This window comes from Exophiala spinifera, assembly GCF_000836115.1.
Source record: "Exophiala spinifera strain CBS 89968 unplaced genomic scaffold supercont1.5, whole genome shotgun sequence".
NCBI lineage: Eukaryota > Fungi > Ascomycota > Eurotiomycetes > Chaetothyriales > Herpotrichiellaceae > Exophiala > Exophiala spinifera.
Window position 1 is genome coordinate 2,987,625 of NW_015622517.1, and position 19,612 is coordinate 3,007,236.

At 52.8% G+C, this 19,612-nt stretch overlaps 3 protein-coding genes across 3 annotated transcripts; 2 read left to right on the forward strand and 1 right to left on the reverse strand.

The window, feature by feature from the left end:
• Positions 1-1,452: 1,452 nt before the first annotated feature.
• Positions 1,453-3,276, forward strand: PV08_07646 (phosphoribosylaminoimidazole carboxylase, ATPase subunit; the record flags this gene model as incomplete). The annotated part of the gene is made up of 1 exon (XM_016381975.1): positions 1,453-3,276. The coding sequence occupies one exon, from the start codon at positions 1,453-1,455 to the stop codon at positions 3,274-3,276; it is 1,824 nt and encodes a 607-aa protein (XP_016235077.1).
• An 8,281-nt stretch (positions 3,277-11,557) lies between these two features.
• Positions 11,558-13,951, forward strand: PV08_07647 (uncharacterized protein; the record flags this gene model as incomplete). The annotated part of the gene is made up of 2 exons (XM_016381976.1): positions 11,558-13,537; positions 13,610-13,951. 2 exons carry the CDS (start codon positions 11,558-11,560, stop codon positions 13,949-13,951), a joined length of 2,322 nt encoding a protein of 773 aa, XP_016235078.1.
• Positions 13,952-18,616: 4,665 nt separating this feature from the next.
• Positions 18,617-19,453, reverse strand: PV08_07648 (uncharacterized protein; the record flags this gene model as incomplete). Its single annotated transcript, XM_016381977.1, has 1 exon — positions 18,617-19,453. The coding sequence occupies one exon, from the start codon at positions 19,451-19,453 to the stop codon at positions 18,617-18,619; it is 837 nt and encodes a 278-aa protein (XP_016235079.1).
• Between the last annotated feature and the right edge of the window lie 159 nt (positions 19,454-19,612).

The following is a 19,612-nucleotide window of genomic DNA, read 5'->3' on the forward strand; positions in this document are numbered from 1 at the left end:
GCTGATTGACGTTAGGTTAAGAATGCTGATTGGCGTCATCCCACTCCTTGCACGATGGCAATATCTACTCGTCAACCATGTGTTGAGCGTACCGGTCGAGAGGGAGGGAGACAGAGATCGTCGAGGAATTTCCCGGTGGCAACCAACAACAACCTCTTCACACTCGTTGATTCCATAGGCGAATATTTAAAGTAATATGTTCCGAGCCGCAGCACGATGTCGAGGTCTCCGTTGCTCTGATCGGCGACAGGGTCTCTCAACAAACTCTTTGTCTAACGTAACAACGCGAAAGATTTGCGTTGATTCCTGCTTCTCGCTCGGTGAAAGGTTTATTGATCATCATGCACGTATGAAACAGACACGTCTTGGAGGACGCAGGGTTCGCCGATCAGACAAACTGAGAGCGAACCCTTCCTGCTCTACTCGAAACCTGGGGCCAACGGGGTTTGACCTGCAGAAGAGCCCAGGGGGTTGAGACAGCCATCAGCTCAAGTTTCTGGACTTGGGAGACTCCGTACTCGTGTGTGCAACCCAACGCAACAAGTCTGAGTCTGGAGACCCCTCAATTGTGATGCGTGCCGAACTCCCGTCGAGGCGAGATGGTGTTGTAGACCTTGGCTGATGGATTAGAAGCGAGCCAGGTGGAGATTTGAATGAATCTTCACATGCCAAACTTTGCTCGAGAGAAAATCCCAACAAACTTTTGCGTGGCGCCTCGTGTAACGCAGTAGTGTTTGGGCTGTGGTCTTGTCTGCGCCTTTGTGTGTTGTTGGTGCGCTATTGTCAGTAATCCCTGCCGAGTATTGTTTGGGGGCGGTAAAACCAGAATTCCCAAAATCACCGAACAGAAACTCGTACTCGTAGCACTCATAGCAATTCTGTGGCACTCTGAGGAGCACCCCGGGCTGGTGAGGCTGGTGAGGCTGGTGGAGCCTTGCAGAACAGAATTCGAGAGTTCAAGTCACGTGCCAATATTTTAAAGTCACGTGCTCTACAATACGAAGAGCCAACCAGAGAATGCGCTGCTAACTGCTTTCATTTTTAGTCCGTTTGGGCTTAGCGCAGAATTTTTTGTCCTACAGCCCCAGGTTTTGACCTCGAGTGACTCTCATGCCCAAGCCGATATTCTGCTGTTAAGTCACTCCGCACCAAAGAGGTAAAGCTCTTCCAAGGTGTGCTTCTATCGATTTGTGGCCCATATCGATAACGTGCCAGTCAAAGGTCCGACCAAAGGTGCACGTTGAAAACAGGGAAGGGAGGAAGCGAGCGAAGATAAGATTCGGAGACTATTCAAGAGCTCGTTCGTTATTCAGTCGTTCCGTTCCGATCCAGGTCTTTTGAAGATTGACCTCAAGAAGGCTGTTTGGGAGTGACGAATATTTCACGCACGCTTAATCCATTATTCTGTGGTCTGATTGTCCAAAGTGCTGCTCGGCTCCTCATCCATAGGTCATGGAGGAACACGTCGTCGGCGTTCTTGGCGGTGGCCAGCTCGGACGCATGCTTGTTGAAGCAGCCAGCAGACTCAATATCAAAGTGGCTGTGCTGGATAGCGAAAATGCACCTGCAAAACAGATCAACCAAATTGCCTCTGACCTGCACGTTACTGGGTCGTTCGCCAAGGCATCGGATGTGAGAGAGCTGGCCTCACGATGCGATGTGCTCACATATGAAATCGAGCATGTCGACACAAAAATCTTGGAAGAACTGGAGGGCGAGAAGGCCTTTGTCGATGGAACGCAATGGGGCCGAATTCAACCAAGCTGGAAGACAATCCGAACCATACAAGACAAGTTTCTCCAGAAACAGCACTATGCCAAGTACGGCTTGTCGACGGCAAAGTCGATTGCCGTGGGCACAAGTCACCCGCAAGGCCTCAAAGATATTGCGGACGAGCTCGGATACCCTCTGATGCTGAAATCAAGGACAGAGGCCTACGATGGACGAGGGAATTACCCCGTCAAATCGGTGTCTGACATTGAACCGGCTCTCAAGGCACTGGGAGATCGACCTTTGTATGCGGAAAAATGGGCCAACTTTAAAATGGAGCTCGCGGTCATGGTGATCAAGACAGCACAGGAAGCGAACATCGATGCGTGGGAGAGCATGACGATGGCTTACCCGACGGTGGAAACGATCCACGAGGATAGCATTTGCAAACTCGTGTATGCGCCTGCAAGGGGCGTCTCCAAGCAGGTGTCGCAAGCAGCACAGGAGCTGGCACGACGCGCCGTTTCTACGTTCCCTGGAACCGGCGTGTTCGGTGTCGAGCTGTTCCTCCTGCAAGACGATAGCTTAGTCATCAACGAGATCGCACCAAGACCTCACAATTCAGGTCACTATACGATAGAGGCGTGCCACATGTCTCAGTACCAGGCTCAGGTCAGAGCAATCTTGCCCGAACTGGCTTCCAGGATCCCTCCCGGCTCGACCGACCTCCGCGTCCCTGCGGCCATCATGCTCAACATCCTCGGTGGACCCCAGCCAGACTCGCACCTTCTCGTGGTGAACGCTGCTCGCGATGTAGCGGGCGCCGAGGTACACTTGTATGGCAAAGGCGCGGGTCGGCCGGGCCGCAAGATGGGCCACATCACGATCACCGGCGCGAGCATGTCGGAATGCGAAGCGAAAATCCACCCGCTTGTCCAGATGGTCAATGCAGTCCGCGCACACCGTTCCTCGTCATCGTCAGCAGCGTCGGCAACGGCCATCACGAACACGTATACAGAATTGATGAAGAGCAATCCCACGCCGCCACCGAAGCCCGTGGTCGCCGTATGCATGGGTTCCGACACTGACCTGGCAACTCTGAAATCCGGTCTCACGATCTTGAAGACGATGGGCATACCTTACGACGTACACATCACGTCGGCACACCGCACGCCCAAGTACATGCTGGAGTTTGCCGAGAAGGCCGCGTCGCAAGGGTACAAGGCCATCATCGCCGCAGCTGGCGGTGCGGCCCATCTCCCTGGAATGATGGCCTCCGAGACCTCGGTCCCCGTGATTGGCGTACCGGTCAAGGCGAGCAGCCTGGACGGAATGGACAGTCTGCTGAGCATCGTACAGATGCCACGCGGTGTGCCCGTGGCGACGGTGGGCATTGGAAACAGCACGAATGCGGCCATCCTGGCCGCACGCATTGTCGGCACAAGTGAGATCAAGGCGCAGCAATGGGTAGAAGAACATTTGAAAAACATGGAGCACGAGAACATGGAAAAAGAGCGTCGGCTTCAACGCGAGGGATGGGAGGTTTACAAAAAGTTGGACTCTTGAGCTCAATAGAGAGAGACGTGAATGGATACCATAATACGATCTTTGATATCTACAACCTACCGAGGCACTTTCCTGAGAGTCACGCCGTGTGGCCACTGTCGGGAGGCGAGGGCGGAGCGAGGATCCAACCAGCCCGTACAGAGTTGACTCCGTGGCTGTGGTTTCCCGGGTTTTGATGATATTGTACTGTAGCCATGGATGTATGGATGCGTGGGTGGCCGGGTAGGGTGGATTTCGGATCCCTTTTGATTTCCCCTCTTACAGTACAATGTAGTTTTTCGTTGTTCGTTGTGGTGGCTCGAAGCTAGTGACTTTGACCCCCCTGGAAAAACACGCACGCACGCACGCACACACCTGAGGTGGCTTGCATAAGGTAATCCTCCAAAGTTGCAACGCACATGCTGGTGACACTCGACACATGACAACGGGGCCAACTGGGGGCAACGGTGAGGGTACTCGTACTCGTACTCGTACGTGCATCCAGATACCTTGTTTATGTCGGAGAAATTGTAGAACCAGGGCCGGGGGGAGTTTTCATCCGCACTCGCACTCGCACAGTGAAATGCTACCGGGGTACACCGCCTCTTCTTTGAGTTCCCCCCTTCTGGCCGGGAATGATAAATGGTGAATGGTAAGTGGTCAGCGGTTGAACAGCATACATAACATCCTACCAGGTATCCTTGCAGGCATCACATCAAAAAACGAGTTCTGGACCCTGTGGAGTAGTTTTTATTGTAGTTAGTTTAGTCACCTATCTTACGCGAGCGAGGATGACAAGTGGCAAGGATTCGAATGCGTCGCGCGCCCACGGAGTTTCACATGTCAATAGGGGGGGCCCGACTCGAGAGTCCCAAAAAAGTCGACGGGGAGATTTGCACGGCGCTCAGAACTGGAGAGGAGTCGGGGTGCGTCTGGAGATACAGTTCACTAGTTGTGAGGGTCCCAAGAAATGGATGCTGCTTTCATGCATCATGCATGACCGAGCATGGGGGTTTTTTTTGCTGCAACATGCGAGAGACTGTTGGGGATGTTGCCATCTGTGAAAAGGCTTTTCCCACCCGCCGCCCTCTTGATCCCTGGCACAGTATATCCGTGGATACAATATCAGCATGGGCAATTACTAGTTTCAGAAGATAGCTAGTTTTTCTCGTCTCGGTCGCGCGTCGGCTGGACCCGGCGAGATAATCCAATTCATACCTGATAAACTCGTAAAAATGAATGGACGAAGGACCAGACCGATCAATTTGCCACCTCAACAATAACTTCTCTCTCCTCTGTCCGCCCCCCCCCCGCCCCGCCCCCCGTCCCCGTCTGCAAGCGACGAGGGAGATTGACAGCTCAGCATTTTTGTATGTTTGTACAGACGACAAAGGTTAGTTTTATCATTAGTTTGCCGTTTGCGATAAGTCAGAACCTTACGCATCCGTCCGGGAGTGGCGCGAGAATCGTTGCCGACGCTTCGTGTGTATTTTTCTTGGTGTGATTGTTGAGGTCGTGGCTCGGACTGACTCCACCGACGTTTCCCTACTCGTACCTCGTATGGGGGGGTTCGGTCTGTACTCCGAACGAGAGAGCCATTGTTGATTGTTGATTGTGATTGTGAAAGAGTAAGCGAGCAGAGCGAGCGCACATGCTGGCCGTTCATTTTCCAAACTCGTACTGTAGTTATTAGCCCGTACAGCAAGATCAGCGGCGCTGTTAGACAGATGCATGCAGCAACCATGCACCCCGATGTCCGATAAGCTGTTTGTTTTGTATTATTAATTACTACCTACCCAATATACCCTTGCTCTCCTGCGCTATCAACGAACGGCATGCTTTGTACGAATACGAGTTCAGCTATCTTTCTTTCTCTCCCCGGATATCATACTACAAAAAGTGGATCCATCTTCTGGACTTGCCATTTCTCGTAAGGATCATCAAAAATGAAGTATGTGTCTGTGTGTGTGTTGGCCCCTCCGCAGGAACTGGGGACTGACTTACGGAGAGACCCAAAACTCAGAGCAATGTATTACAGTAAATTGATGAGCGACAGTTGACTAATTGATGGAGGGGTGGCAAAAGAGTCCACGTTTTCATGTACCTTGTACAGTCAGCCAGGGTTTTGCGGTGCTGTGCTGGACTTTTGCCTTGAGGGGGGGAGGGGGTTGTCCCTGTCATCTGTGGTGGCATGTTGTATGGACAAGTACTACAGTACGGGTTCCTTGCACACCACCCCTCCGCCGGTCTCCCGTCGCAGGGACCGCTCGGGAACAGCTTTTACGCTTTGCCTCTCGCTCGTGCGCCAATCGACGGATTGTCAGGCACCTGGACCTATCTCCTTCGGACTGGACCCTGAAACCCTGAATGAAGATCTTTGGATGGGCCTCGACGGGGGCCTCAAGGAAGGGCTCAGGACGAGTGGCTGGAGTCACAACAAACTCGTGTTGTAGTAGTAGTGGTCAAAGCGACAAAGAAATTCTCAACGGAGAAACAAGAAGGACAGGAGCAACGCGCAATGCCAAAAAGACTCGACTCACCACACAAACCTTTTACTCGCACTCGATTGTACTCGCACGCCCCCGGGCAGCTCGGCCATGTCGTCTGATACTCGTACAATCGCATCATTTTGTTACTACTGTACTGGTACTGGCGCGCCCCCCGGGGGGATCCTTAGTAAGGTAGAAGGATGATTACTTGTAAAGCGCCCTCCCTCTTGTTGGCCTTTTGCAGCAGCGTTCTCACAAGAACCCGTATCCTTTACTACTTCCGTACGGACTACCACTGGGTACCTAGCCCATTTGTACCAGCGATAAGAAAATGGGTTGAACCCGATATTTCTTCTGAGGGCACTAATAATTAGCTGGCTCAGCTAGGTAGGTAACTGTGTGTACTTGTACGTTGGTCCAAGGTCAATCAACTAAGTAGCTATCCAACTTCGAACAAGCCGATCATCCGAGGACACGTAACAAGCACGAGCAGGCGCAACGAGTACAAATGGATTCAAAACTACGGCGAGTTGGTTGATACCTAGGTAGGTATGTAGGTAGTGAGCAGCGTCGATCTTCCCTTATCGCCTGAATCAGCCTCCTCCAATCATACATACAGCATGACATGACTACGCGTACTTCACTCGTCGACAAAGCCCTGCAGACTTTCATGCTGACGTGCGACATGCGAAATGCGACCTGCGACACGCACCCAATGGTTGGTGACAATCGCACCATCGCTTTGAAACAGACTACTGTAAAACACCGTGGTAGAGCAGAGTAGAGTAGCTAGGTACCTACCTACCTAAAAGATGCTGCCGATGATGCCGATGACGCTGATGGCGGTGCATGCTTGAAGCCTACGGGATTACATGGCCGCACCTGATCTATCTACCTACAGTACGTCCAGATAGTAGTAACATTTGCAAACTTGTAATGTCGAGACAGAGTAAATGGGCCCAGTAAGCCAGGTGTTGTAGGTAATGAATGGTCGGGTTGGACTGCCCCATTCAGTAGGAACAATCAGACCACCCGTCAAACCAAAGAGATTTAAACGTTATTAGTACTTGCTTGTACTGTCATTAATAATTATTATGGCAGATCTTTTTATATTTTTGTTTTTTTGGAAGATGGGGATTCTCCAAAAGTGCCATGATGGGAACGAAAAGTAAACAACCATGATTTCTGTCAGGCAGAATAATGGCTGTAGGAAGTAAAACCTAAAATGGCAATTCCTCGCCCAATCCTCTATGGTTCGGATGTGATGTAAAGTATTGACCGGTGCGTTGGACTTGCGTAAACTACTGTACATAAGGTACAGGCTAAAGAGGTGACCAAGTGGCCCGGCAGCGTGGTGGACCAAGAATCGCCCATCTTCCCGCCGCGGAGAACTAGAAAGGCTGGGCCTGCGCCACGGGTGGGCGCGATTGGATGAACGCGCATACCGCCTTTCGAAAGTCGTTGAAAGAAAAAGTGAAGCATGTGCTTTGACTTCTCGCAACTGGTCGCTGACCTCCGATACTTTTCTTTTCGTGTGTGTGATGGACGCGGAACGGGACTTGTCTCAACCACCGCCGTCCACCCCCCCCCTATCTTGAAATTCTAAACGGGAAATCGACGATGCTATGGAGGCAGCAGTGGTGGAGAGATGAACGATCGGTTGGGAATTTTTTTATTATTTTTTTTTATTAGCCAAACCATGAAATCAGTCCAAGGCCAGAGACAGATGGAGAGAAAGAGGAGAGAGGGAGGAGAATTAACATTGCCAACAGGGTGTTTCGCGCCAGACATCGCTCACCCCCAAGATGTGGTATTGTACATATACTGTTCTATTATTGTCCAAGGGGTAGCCTGACCGGGCCGGCTACAAACCTCCCGGTCAACTCCCATTATTTACACTGTTCTACACACACTTCACGGATAATTTTCATTTTACACGAGAGCATAGACTCATCGAGCAGTAGAATTGGATTATTCAGGTCGTTTGCACCAAAAAGAATGCCCGACGGCAGGGTTCACAACAATCAAATAATAATATAGAATTGTATCAGGGACCGGGGAAGCTCTCCCCTTGTGCCATACGACTTGGCCGGTTCGCCTCAAGAAGCGACGCCGATATCTGACTGGCACCAACCCCGGTTGGGAGGAGAGAAAAAGGAACGTCGAGCAGAATGCCACAAACTCGATGGGATGGTGGAGTACGATAAAATGGCACAAGATCATTGGGTCCTACCGCGGCCTTCACCGCCAGAAATTGCTTCCAACCTGTCGCGTTCAGATCCAGACGTTGGAACGCGCAAGACTCGCAGGGAGGCGTCTGGGGGATGGTGCATTATTCTGCGAGACGCTGTACTGTACCCACCTCCGTGAAGCGACACTTGATTGACTCGCCCATGGCACATCAGCCACTTCCCGCGGGGGTGAGCGACTCGCTTGGGGGGTGTCGCAGACACACTTCTGCCAATAAATGGCCCAGACAGGGCGCTGTCAGCCTGTCAACTGCCAGCTGCCAACTTTTCGCTCGTGTCGTTCGTTGGTGATGACTGGGGCAATGAACTCGGAAACCTGGAATTTCGGACGCAGTTTATGCTGGCCAAGTCACGCCGCATATGCGCTTTAGTCTTGTGACGAGCCTCTCAGCACGTTTCCCGGGATGTGGAATCGACGCACGCAAGCAGGGAAATATTGCGTACTGTACGGAGTACTGTAGAATTGAAATGCATCTTCAAGGAGGCAAAGCTTGCCGTACTCGCGCTCCCGCCGCGGTGGGGATGGCTATAGAGAAGATCCATTCTGGGCACCACAGATCCAAAAGTGGGCGGGTCAAACGATTCTGGTGTCGAAGAATGATGACATGAGAGGACCGTTTAGGCATGAAGCGGTTCGATATTCCGGGCACTTATTATTGCCTGTGCGCGCGCCCAAGCCCGAGGCCAATTCATTCGCAGCCCAGGAGAGCCCGTAAACCCATCATGTTGCCCTGAGAACTGTATTGTACGCCTGGTGCGCCACAACTCTGAAGGACACGAGTCGTCTGCCAGGGGCACGTTAGCGGGTGGGATGGGCAAACCAGAAGCCGGTTGAGCTTTCCGTGCGAAGCAACTGACAGGTGTCTTGTTGGGAGATTGTCCCAAGAGGAGGCCTAGGTAGATGCGGGCAGAGGAACGATTGGGTTAAATGGCGCTGAGCATACGGAGTTGCGAGGACGCCGTACAGGAAAATAATGTTAAGCTCGTGTCGCAAGGTGAATCAGACGAGACAGAGTGTGGGGGTAACATGGCATGTTGCAATTATTCTTTTCAGGAGAAGCATCTCCTTGTCGGTTCGCGAAATGCCCTTGCCAGATACAATATTATTGATTGGCTAGAGACACATGCCTATCTCAGGCAACCTCGCTAATTCATACTTGTGCTTGTGCAGTATGTGCAACGAGGGCTCTGTTCCGTCTCTTTGAGTCTTTGTCAGAGTCGATCAAGGGGTTCCATGCTAAGCGATCGATTGGGACTCCTCAGCCACATGCCTCGTATCGCCATGCGTGTTTTTTCTGACTTTTGACAGACGAGTGCATTCTTAACGTTTTGTCCGCTTGCGGCGAGGAGGGGCACAGTGGCGGGGAACAGTCTCCAAGCGCCCGGCAACCAGCGCCCAAGGCCTGGAATTCCTGGCAGGCAGCCTGAGGGTAGGGGGGTTAGGGGGGTTAGGGGCCCGCTAGAGCCTGGGAGAGTCACTTTAGGTTCCTTTAGGGGCTGAGGACATGAGGTAATCACGGCTGGATGGTGACGCCAGAGGTACCGGCGACCCAACAGGTACAATACTTGTACTTTTCCTTCGTCCATCCGACGTCTCCCGGATAACGGTTGCACCGGTTCGTCTTATACTTTGGTCGCTGAGGGTGTCGAAGGGCTTGAGAAAATATCCGTAACGCGCATGCACGATCAGAACACCTGCAAAAACACCTCACTCGACATCCACGGTGTTTTCTATGCTGAGTAATTTCGAGTCCACGTTCGATAACGAACAGTAAGCTGTCTGTTTCAAGAATGCCTGCTTTCGGTTCAATAATGGTCCCTCGCTTCCCCGTGCGGCCCTCTCTCCTCTGCAGTCTGCGGTCCGCGCTCTAACCACTACAATACGTGTCTGGAGACTGTGACCGTCTATCCCTCTCGCCCTTCCCATCAGTCAAATCTCTCCGGCGCTGCCCGCCACCCCATGTCAACCCTCTTCGGGGATCTTTGTTCGTTTTCAGCAGTCGACCACGGCGGGGTATGGCGGAGGCGTGGTGCTGTAAAGTGGTGAATAAATTGATAATCCCTGCCTATGGAGTCTGTACACACAACATTGTAGATTATTCCGAAGCAACAGGCCCTGTATCTGTCTGTGGTCTGAGGTCTAGACCGGAAGCCGGTTTCCTGGTGCTCTTCATTACCATTGTATTACTTGATGCTTCACCTCCATCACGGTTTTCCGTTGACTCCCGCACGCGTTTGAGGTTTTAATTCACACTTCCCTGGCTGTCGTCGGACTCCTCAACTGCTCATCAGTTGGGATCAGTCGCTATCTCTCGCCACAGGAACGGAAAGTCTCATCCAAACTAACTCCCTGGTCGTCCCGCCATTAGTCTTCCCAACTATCGCCTTAGCCGCATGGATGGTGTCGCCCGACACAGAGTTTGCTCTTGACGCTTGATCCTTGCGCCACCAGACTGCCCACTTCTTAGCTGCATCGCACCCTTGTCCCTATCGTCTTCTCCTTCTTCGCCTCTGCGCTCGAGCCGCGCCCTCAGCCCACACTCTCACCCTCGTCGCCCGCCCGATCCTCAGGCCAGCGTCCAGTGTCCAGCGCAGATCCCACCTACCTGCCTACTTTGGCCCGCTCTCACCTCAACACCTTCCTTGGGCTCGCCAGCTTTTCCTTGGCCGACTGTTCCACCAAAATTGTCTCTCTCCTCTATCAATCCCATATCCTCACCTCACCTCCCCTACCTCCCTCGCCGTTCTCCTCCCTACTCTCGAGGCATCTGCCGGCCTGGTTGTTACGATATCTCAGAAGAGGAAAGAGCGGGAATTGGAACAATCAACAGGGAATTGGCAGTTTTCAGAAGTCGGTCACCGATTAGCAAGCGTTTCCGGATCAGCCTGGGATCATTTCTCAGCAACAAAGGATTCCCGGAAACAGATCCAACATAATTTGACACCAGAGACCATTGTTACCGCACTGGCCTGTTGTCCTACGCATCTACGAACATAGTCCGGTTGCCGGCCCTGAACGTGCAGCAACCCGCGAGGTTCGACTGATCGCTGTACGGTTGATCTCTGGTCCCGTGGCGTGATTTCGACTCGACCTGTGCTCCCTGCACTCGTAAAAACGATACCCACAAACACCACCTCCGGCCTGCATCCGGAGTAGAGACTTTTGTCCATCTACAGGTGACAGCTTCATTGCTGCTTCCTCTCGCACTGTAAGTACCTTCCTCTTCACATCCGAAGTCCTGGCTTCTCTGCAATTTCCACGAGTCTCGAGTGGAGCGGCACACGGGCACAGTTAGATCGAGCGTGGCTGCGCTCTGACAACACGGTCGACGATCTTTGTTAGACCTTCATGTCTCGTTTCTCCGCCTACACCGCTCCGACCACGAAACTATCATTATTGTCCACAATGCTTTGACCGACTACTAACAACTCATTGTGTATAACAGACCACCGTCCTCCCCGCAAACCTGCATTCAGCCTCCTCGGGCTGCTCTTGATGAGCCTCGTAGCGCGCTCAATTTTGCAGCTCCCGGTTTGGGTTTGAGAGACCTCGCAGCCGACCGAATGCCTTACACACCTCCTACCCACCAGTCGCCGGCTTCCTCAAACCAATCCAGTCCTACCCCGAGCAGGTCTCATTCATACATCAAAGGACAATTCCTCTCTCCGGACCTGCCGGCTACCTCCGGAAGGCCCAACCTTCCTCGATCCAGCGGGTCATCAACGTATCTCACCAAGCATCGAAGAAGTCCGTCACTGAACGACGCACACAACGATGTCCTTTACAATGGCGAGTCATATGAAGAGAATGGGATTTTAGATCCCTATGGCAGCATCCGCCAGTCGCCTCCTCCTGCAAGCAACTCGCTGATACCCGCCGGGATGACCATCTCTCCTCCCGATTCCTCTCACAACTCGAGTGACGATGAAGAATCTGAGTCACGAGGGCGCCCGAGGGATCTGGAACTGGGCAACCTGGAAGCATTGCAAGCTGCCATCAGGTCACTAGAACAAAGGAAAACAGGCTCACCTACACGACAAAAGAATGACAAACCAGAGACTACTGATCCTCAGGTTGACGACCGAGGCGCATCAGATAACTCAGCTGTCAGACGCCCACCCTTATCACAAGAGGCGAGGAAGATTTCTCATTCGCGGTCATCGACGGACTCAAATATAGTCTTCGAGCCTGTCAAACCGTCCACTCCCCCAAGCATCTCTCAACCAGAGTCCGATGATAGTGATAGTGACAGTCGGTCAACACACCGTCCACCGATGGTCCGGAAGAAGTCTGGCGAACTGGTTCGTCCAGCTTTAAGGCCATCATCGAGACGGCGGCCTTCGAGCATGCCAGGGACGCCAACGTACTCCAAGGCAGTCCATTTTGACTCCCACCTTGAACATGTGCGACATTTCCTGCAAGTCGATCGACCGCTCGCCGTCAGTGCCGGGTCTTCGCCAGTCGAGACCTATGAAAGCGAGTCGGAATTTCCTTTTGGTTCCGACGAGGCTAGTGCCCGACCCCGTGCCAATGCTTATGAGTGGGATCTTCGGTTACGAAATTTCGATGAGAACAATCCGGCGAGGAAGTCGCAAGTCGTATTCGTCGAGCGGATATTCCTGTCATCTGATAATAAGAGCCTGATCGGCACCGTTGCTGTTCAGAATCTTTCGTTCCACAAGCAGGTTGTCGCTCGATTTACATTCGATTATTGGAAAACCACTTCGGAGGTCGTGGCCGATTTCAACCACGACGTCCGTCGAAAACCTACCAGTGATGGCCTCGATCGCTTCAACTTCAGCATAAGGTTGATAGACCAAGCGAACCTGGAGAACCGGACACTGTTCTTCTGTGTTCGTTACACTGTCAATGGTCAGGACTTCTGGGACAACAACTTCTCGCTCAACTATCAGGTTGACTTTGTGAAGAAGTCCAAGGTCCAGCAGCACAGCTTGCCCACCTTAGGCGCCAGACCTATAACTGCGCTGCCTCGGACACGACAATCACCTCCTACCTCGTCTGGACGAACCAATCGCTTGCCGTCTTCATTCGACGACTTCACAAATGGTTTCGATAGCTTCGGCTATCAATCAGCCAGTGCACTCATGGGTGAACCCAAACTCAAGCTGAGGAGTCCCAGATCGAAAGGCGACCTGGTCTCGGATGCACCATCTCGCCGCAAGGCCAGTAATGGACAAGCATTCGGGAACAGGTACGATTTCAACTCTTCGCTGAGCGCCGCTAAAAGCTCGGCTTTGGCGGCCTTGGGTGAATTTTCCGGCTTGACGACTTCGAGGGCAGATACAAAGCGGTCTTCTTCCCACGAAGTTCCTGCGAGCACTCATATGAAGAGCGTCGCCATCGCTCCACCCAAGCATGACACTGGCGTCAATGGTTCGATCAATGGAGCTTCTTCGAATGCTCCGGCGGTTGCTCCTATGACATCAAAGCCGGCTGCTCTGGTGACAGAGAAACCAACACTTACCTCTGAATCCTATCAAGATCTCGCGATGAAGGAACTCGTGGAAAAGAAATTCTGTTTTGTAGGTACACCGAATATGAGTCAAGCGGATGGCACCAGTGTCAAAACACATTGAGGCTAATTCGTTTTGTAGTTTGGGACAGCCGGAACAAGTAAGCACGGTGAACCTCTGAAAGCCGCTGCCCTGAGGCTGGTTGATGGAGCTGCCGACTCTGCGTCTGCGTCGGATCTGAGTGCCGATGGTAGTTCTCGATCCGCAAATTCGTCTGGGTCGTCGACTCCCACGCCACCTCGGAGTTCATCACCTGCGTTGTCAGCAAATTCGAACGGCACTTACTTTGGTCGACCGCCTTCGCAAGGCCCATTTTATGGTTCTCGGTCTCAGTCACCCGTGTCTTTCGGCTATCCCTATCACTCTTCTTCTCAACATACTTTGATGAGTGAAACGCCGACACCAACAGCAATTCGAGGCTGATCGTGGCTCCCACTAGCTTCAGAGCGTTCTTACCGTCTTGGCTTGAGCCTCGCTGTGTTGAGCAATGTCGACCCATTTGAAATCAATCTTTTCGACGAGACGTCCGCTACTCCGACAGCTGGTTCTTCGCGGACACCCGATTTCGAACAGAGCGGGCGGACGTCTCGAACTCGACCTCGCAAATTTGTGATTTGTTTGATGTTCCTTTAGCGCCGAGACAATTCGTTTCAGCATTCCCAGGATTGGACGACACTTTCTTCGTCCCAAACGGCGTCCTGGCATGGTATCATTTTCTACATTGTTAATAGATGCGATTCTTGATTTTCAGCACCAGATCGGCCAACAACGTCGACGATAGGAATCTGCAAGAATCAGGTTCCGAGGAATGGGTTTAGAACATCGGTACCGACGACCGGAGGAACGGTGGCAGCGATCCGATGCAAGAAAAGTTTTTCGAGAGTAGCGGGGGTTTCTTCCTGTACTTGCTTTTGCGACCGAGGATCATTTCAAGATGTGACCCGCAGTTGCGACCTCAGCGAACAAAGTTTTCAGCCCTTTTCAAAAAATTTGGAGTATTTTGGTAACGGTCTTCTCTCTCCTCCGAAAGTCGTGGCTCTTGTGGCATGGTGGCTTGTGCAGAGGATCCTTGCGGTTCACTGACATTATGGCCTGGCACCTTGAGCTGATGCAGATTGCGGACATGGGGGGAATTTGGTTGCGACGAATTGACGCATAACCGAGTTGATGGGTTCATGGTTGCATGTCTTTTCGTGATTGATGGATGGCACTGGACAAGTTTTTACGGCCTTTGATTGTAAGGAATTTGGGAGGTGTCGAGGGGAGGAGGAGGAGGAGGCTTTGTTGTAGCAATGAGGTGTCGACAGTATTCCCTCAGTCTCGACAACGACTCTTTCTCTCTTTCTTGTTGATAGTCATAAAATTGCCGTTCCATTGAATATTTTGGATCTCTCAAGTTGTTCCTCTTTTTCTGGTGCAGGTAGCGTGGTAGCGTAGTAGCGAGGGGATTTTCGTAGACCAAATGTATTCGGGGCAGAGGTCATGTAACACTCACTGTATGAAGGTATGTTGAGAGGACGACGGGGCGATTTTGAAGAAACCGGATTCTCTTCGCCCCGTTTCAGACGTCCTTTGGAGTGAGGAGTACTCGGGGGACGTAGATGTTGAACGATTTGTCCGTGGTAATTGTGTGGGTTTGTGTTGTGTTGTGTGTGTGTGTGTGTGTGTGTGTGTGTGTGTGTGTGTGTGTGTGTGTGTGTGTGTGTGTGTGTGTGTGTGTGTGTGCCCGTGTGTTGTTGATTTGTTTTTGTTGACGTGTCGCCGTACAAGGTAATGAATGAGCAGCGATGAGCATCCGTGGCATGTTGTAAGGTGGTGCATAATGCCTAGACTACGCATCGGGTGTGTCACAGGTGGGTATGAAAGGGGCGAAGAGTCGTTGAGTCCGGTTGAATCGGTTTGAAGACGAGGAGGGTACGGGCGACTTGTGATGATGATGATGGTGGTGGTGGTGGTGGTGGTGGTGGTGACAACCGTGACCACGATGATAGACCATCTCTCGGGGATCAATGACAAATGCATCAATCTATTCACGACCTGGTCGACGAACTAGTCTAGTCCGTCGACGCAACATTGGCGCCACCATACGATATCGATTGATGGTGAGCAGGGGTTGAAGCGTGGACCCCGACATAGTTGTTCTGGGCCAGGTGCATCCACTGATGAAACGTGGTGGAAGCGATGTTGTCCTCGTACAATCAATGGTGTGGTAACCATAATGCACGATCTGGTTATCGATATCGATAAGATCGACCGGCATCGAGGGCTGGGGGCCATCTCACGACAGGCCGACAAGCGATGTAGATCTGGTGCGTAAAGTGATCCGTAAGCCACTCGACGACGCCGAGGTGAAATCGACTGTGGTTGTGCAGTCCCCATCCTCAGCAAACAGACACACGCCTTCTGTTGCGTAGCTAATAATGATTAAGTGTTCGATCTTTCCAAGTCCAAAAGTACGCGACATGGTGCAGGTAAGGGCTAGTGAGGTTGGCCCCTTTGGAGGGTGGGTGTCCGTAACGAGGATAGGTTGATCCGGTCCGGTGCGGCGCGGCGCGCGGGTACAAGTGTCTTCAGCCTCGTTCGGTGATGCGCATGACAGGGACAGAATAATCAGTGCCAGACGCATGTCGAGAAATGCAATCGAGACAGATGGAAAAAAAAAGAAGAAGATTGCGCAGAGGCGGCGACCCCCTTTTTGACTCGACCAGCGGACGGTGCAAGGGAAGGGTCATGTGCGCCATGGCGCGGCTGACTGAAGTTGCGTCGTGAAAGTGGAGGAGGCCACGCGCACCGGTTTACGGTGGCTGCGCGAGTAGGTGCGAATACCAGTCGCAAAAGAAAGAAAAAGAGAAAGTACTGCGGGAAGGAGAGAGAGTGAGAGAGGAAGACAGAGGAAGGAAAAAAGGTCCTCATAAAAGGGGTGGTGGGTGGTATGGCGGCGCTGAAGTAGGCTGAAATGCCCGTGACGATATATACTCATGGCCGTCGGGGGATGTGTGTCCCATCACCACCATGGGCGAGCAGAAGAACAGCGCATGGTCCCTGTCCAAACAACCCCTAGGCAAGGCCCGGACGGAGAGCGCACCTTCGTGCGAATGAGAGCAGAGAAGAGAATTGCTCGGAAGTGTCAAAGTCCAAGTTTGGCGTCGGCAGACAGGGACATAGCGAGGAAATATTGTAGGTCGATCCGTCCCGTCAGCCTGGTGACTCGTGACCCCAGGGTTTTTTACAGGCAGAAAAAAGGGTGTGAAGGGAGGTCTGGATGAGTTTTTTGTGCACGGCCTTTTCCAAGTGGTCGGGGAACCAAGTTAGGCCCAAGTGATTGACAGGGGAGCAGCTTCACTAGCCGTGAAGTGCCCAAACGTGGCGGTGGGAACAGGCAGGGCTGGTGCTCGCTAGGCCCAAGGAGTGAGCGTAGGACCCTCCGAGTCTTCGTGCCTGGATCAAGGGGTCCAGTCGTATGATGCCATTTGGCTACTCTGCACTCCGTACAGTGTATACCCTTGTCCAGGGGGAGCACCTCTCTTTCTGAGACGGCTCCTCGTGCCGCCCTGGACGGGCGGAGAAGGGTGTGTCCGAATCAGGGAAAGACACGGTCGAAGCAGGTAAGCTCGACGATTGCTGCGACGGTCAAGACTGTGCCAGGTGTCGGTGGACTCGTGATAGGATGTACAGTACAGTACGCGACCTGAGGTGGCTTGTCTACTGAGTCCCTGTTGACGGTATGTGCGAGGGCTGCGAGGGGTTCGTACAGGGTTCTTGCTGGCCTCGGACTCGGTAGTTGAATATAACGTGACAGACGGCCACTCTCAGAGGCGGAAAGGTTCAATACGGTGCATGGATGGAGTGTACGGTGGTATGTATGTGGGAGAAAGAGGAATGCTGCATTGCGATGGGTTTTGCTGGTGGAAAGAATGCAAAGGCGGTCGGGCAGCGATGAAGATGCCAGCGCATTGTGATCGTGTCCATGAGTGTACGGTGTACGGTGTACGGCAATGAACACTACGAGTTCCTGCTCTCTCGTGGACAGAGTCGGTGTGTGTACTGTACATCGCAAAAGAGAACAGAGAAGAGGGAGCGCCATATAGGGACGAATGCACCACTTACGGTACGAGCAGAGGTCAGTCTTGCATCTTTCTACGGTGGGAAATTGCCTTCTTCCGTCTCACTGCGTCTGGCTACAAGATGTCTACACACCGCGTGACCACGTACATTCTCTGTCTAGAACGAAATTGAGATGCTGATCTGGAGCGTCGGTGGTTTGTGCCTGACGATCCACTTGGCCTGCAAATTTGTACCTAGGTACCTACTTCTTTTCCGTTGCGAATGCCGACTGGACAGCGACTCCCGGTGTCTACCACAATCTGCTCCACAATAAGTGGCCCGGTATGTGTTTGCGGGCCTCAGCTGCCGCCGGCCAGGCTGTTCTCTCGCCTTGTACGAGGTACCTCCCCGCCAAAATCTCGGTGAGGGTGACTTCGGGACCCTGTTTCGGCATCAGTTCTCCTCGAGTCCTCCGCCTTTTCCTCGGCACTCTGCTTTCTAGTGTTTGCGTGATCGATGTTTCTTCATCCACCCGGGCCAGTCCAGGGCAATCAGGGTCCGTACTTTGAGCTTCACGAGAAAACTAACCAAAGACACCGCAACAGCTTGGCACCGCTGTCGGCTGCTTTCGGTGAGGCATCTGGTGGCGCACAAGATCAGTCAGAGGGCGCTGTGCACTGATTGACTCTTCCTACAGTATGCCTCTGTGATGGCTCCTACAACGGGAGAAAGCCGTCTTGCAGTCTACGAACGACCTCGGGGAATCCCACTACACGATGCTGGGTGAAGGATCCGTGTCGGGACGGATGGGTCGGGCGTGCTTCGTCTCATCACCGACATTACCCGTGTGTGTCTGCATGGTGCCAGGAATCTCACATTTGACTGCACTACAACCCGATCCAGGAGCATGTTTTCGTCCGTGATGATCAGAGTGTACCGCTTGCTATTGTCTACAGTATGGGTGCACTCATTTAAGTGGGACCAGCCTCACTCACGCAGCCCCAGTGCACCCGGAATTCCGCAACAGATCACCGAGTGCTCGTTTTATACTTTGGCGTAAAAGTCATTCTTGTCCTTCAAGATATCCAGCAGCCCTTGCGCCCAGCCCTTGGGGTGCGTCGCGAAACCAATATGCATCGCGGGGAGAAGCTTGACGTCCAATCCCAGCTTCTCCCCCAGCGCAACGTTGGCCCGGAACTGCAGTGCTTCTTTATTCGAATCGGCACCATTGGCTAAGAGCAGACGATCCTTTTGCTTCTCCAACACCGTCAGGTCGAACTGGCGATACGGATAGTCCAACAACTCTCGCTCGAACCAATAGATTGTGTTGAGCTTCACGTACGGATCGGTCGAACCAAACCCGCGGACGAGGCCCTCTCGCTCCTTTCCGGCCTTGATCATGTCGGCAAACATGTCCAGCGCCGGAGCGATTCCTGATTTGCGGTAGGTCTTGTAGATCTCGTTCTGCGTCGCCCAGAGCTCGTCCGAGTCTGGGACAAATCGTATGGCGGGTGGCTCGTGTGCGACCACGACGCGGACGCACTCCGGATGCCGACACAAGAGCTCCAGGGACACGATGGCGCCGGAGCTGTTGCCAACGACAGTGGCTGGTGCGCCGTCGCTGGAGAGATGCCTGATCAAAAGACTGGCATCGTCGGCGTCGGTTTCAAGGCGGTGTTCGTAATCCTGGGCGCCAACAAGGTGACTCCGCGAGAACCCGCGCCTGTCGTAGATGGTCACGGTGAAGTGGGATTTGAGCTGCTCGGCGAGAATGCGCCACAGATCGCCCGATCCATTGCCGCCGGGGATCAACAGTAGTAATGGGCCACTGCCGATGGTTTCATAGTAGAGCTGTGCCCCAGGCACGTCGAGATGAGGCATTACGGTGCACGAGAATGGCAATCGGTTAAACCAAGGCGGACGATGCGTATAAGCACGAGGACCCTGATGGCTAGGCTTGTGGGCCGAGGCTTGCCTTAAATGTACATGCTGAGATGCGGGAAACAGACCCCCAAAAATCATACGATATCAAAAGGTCAT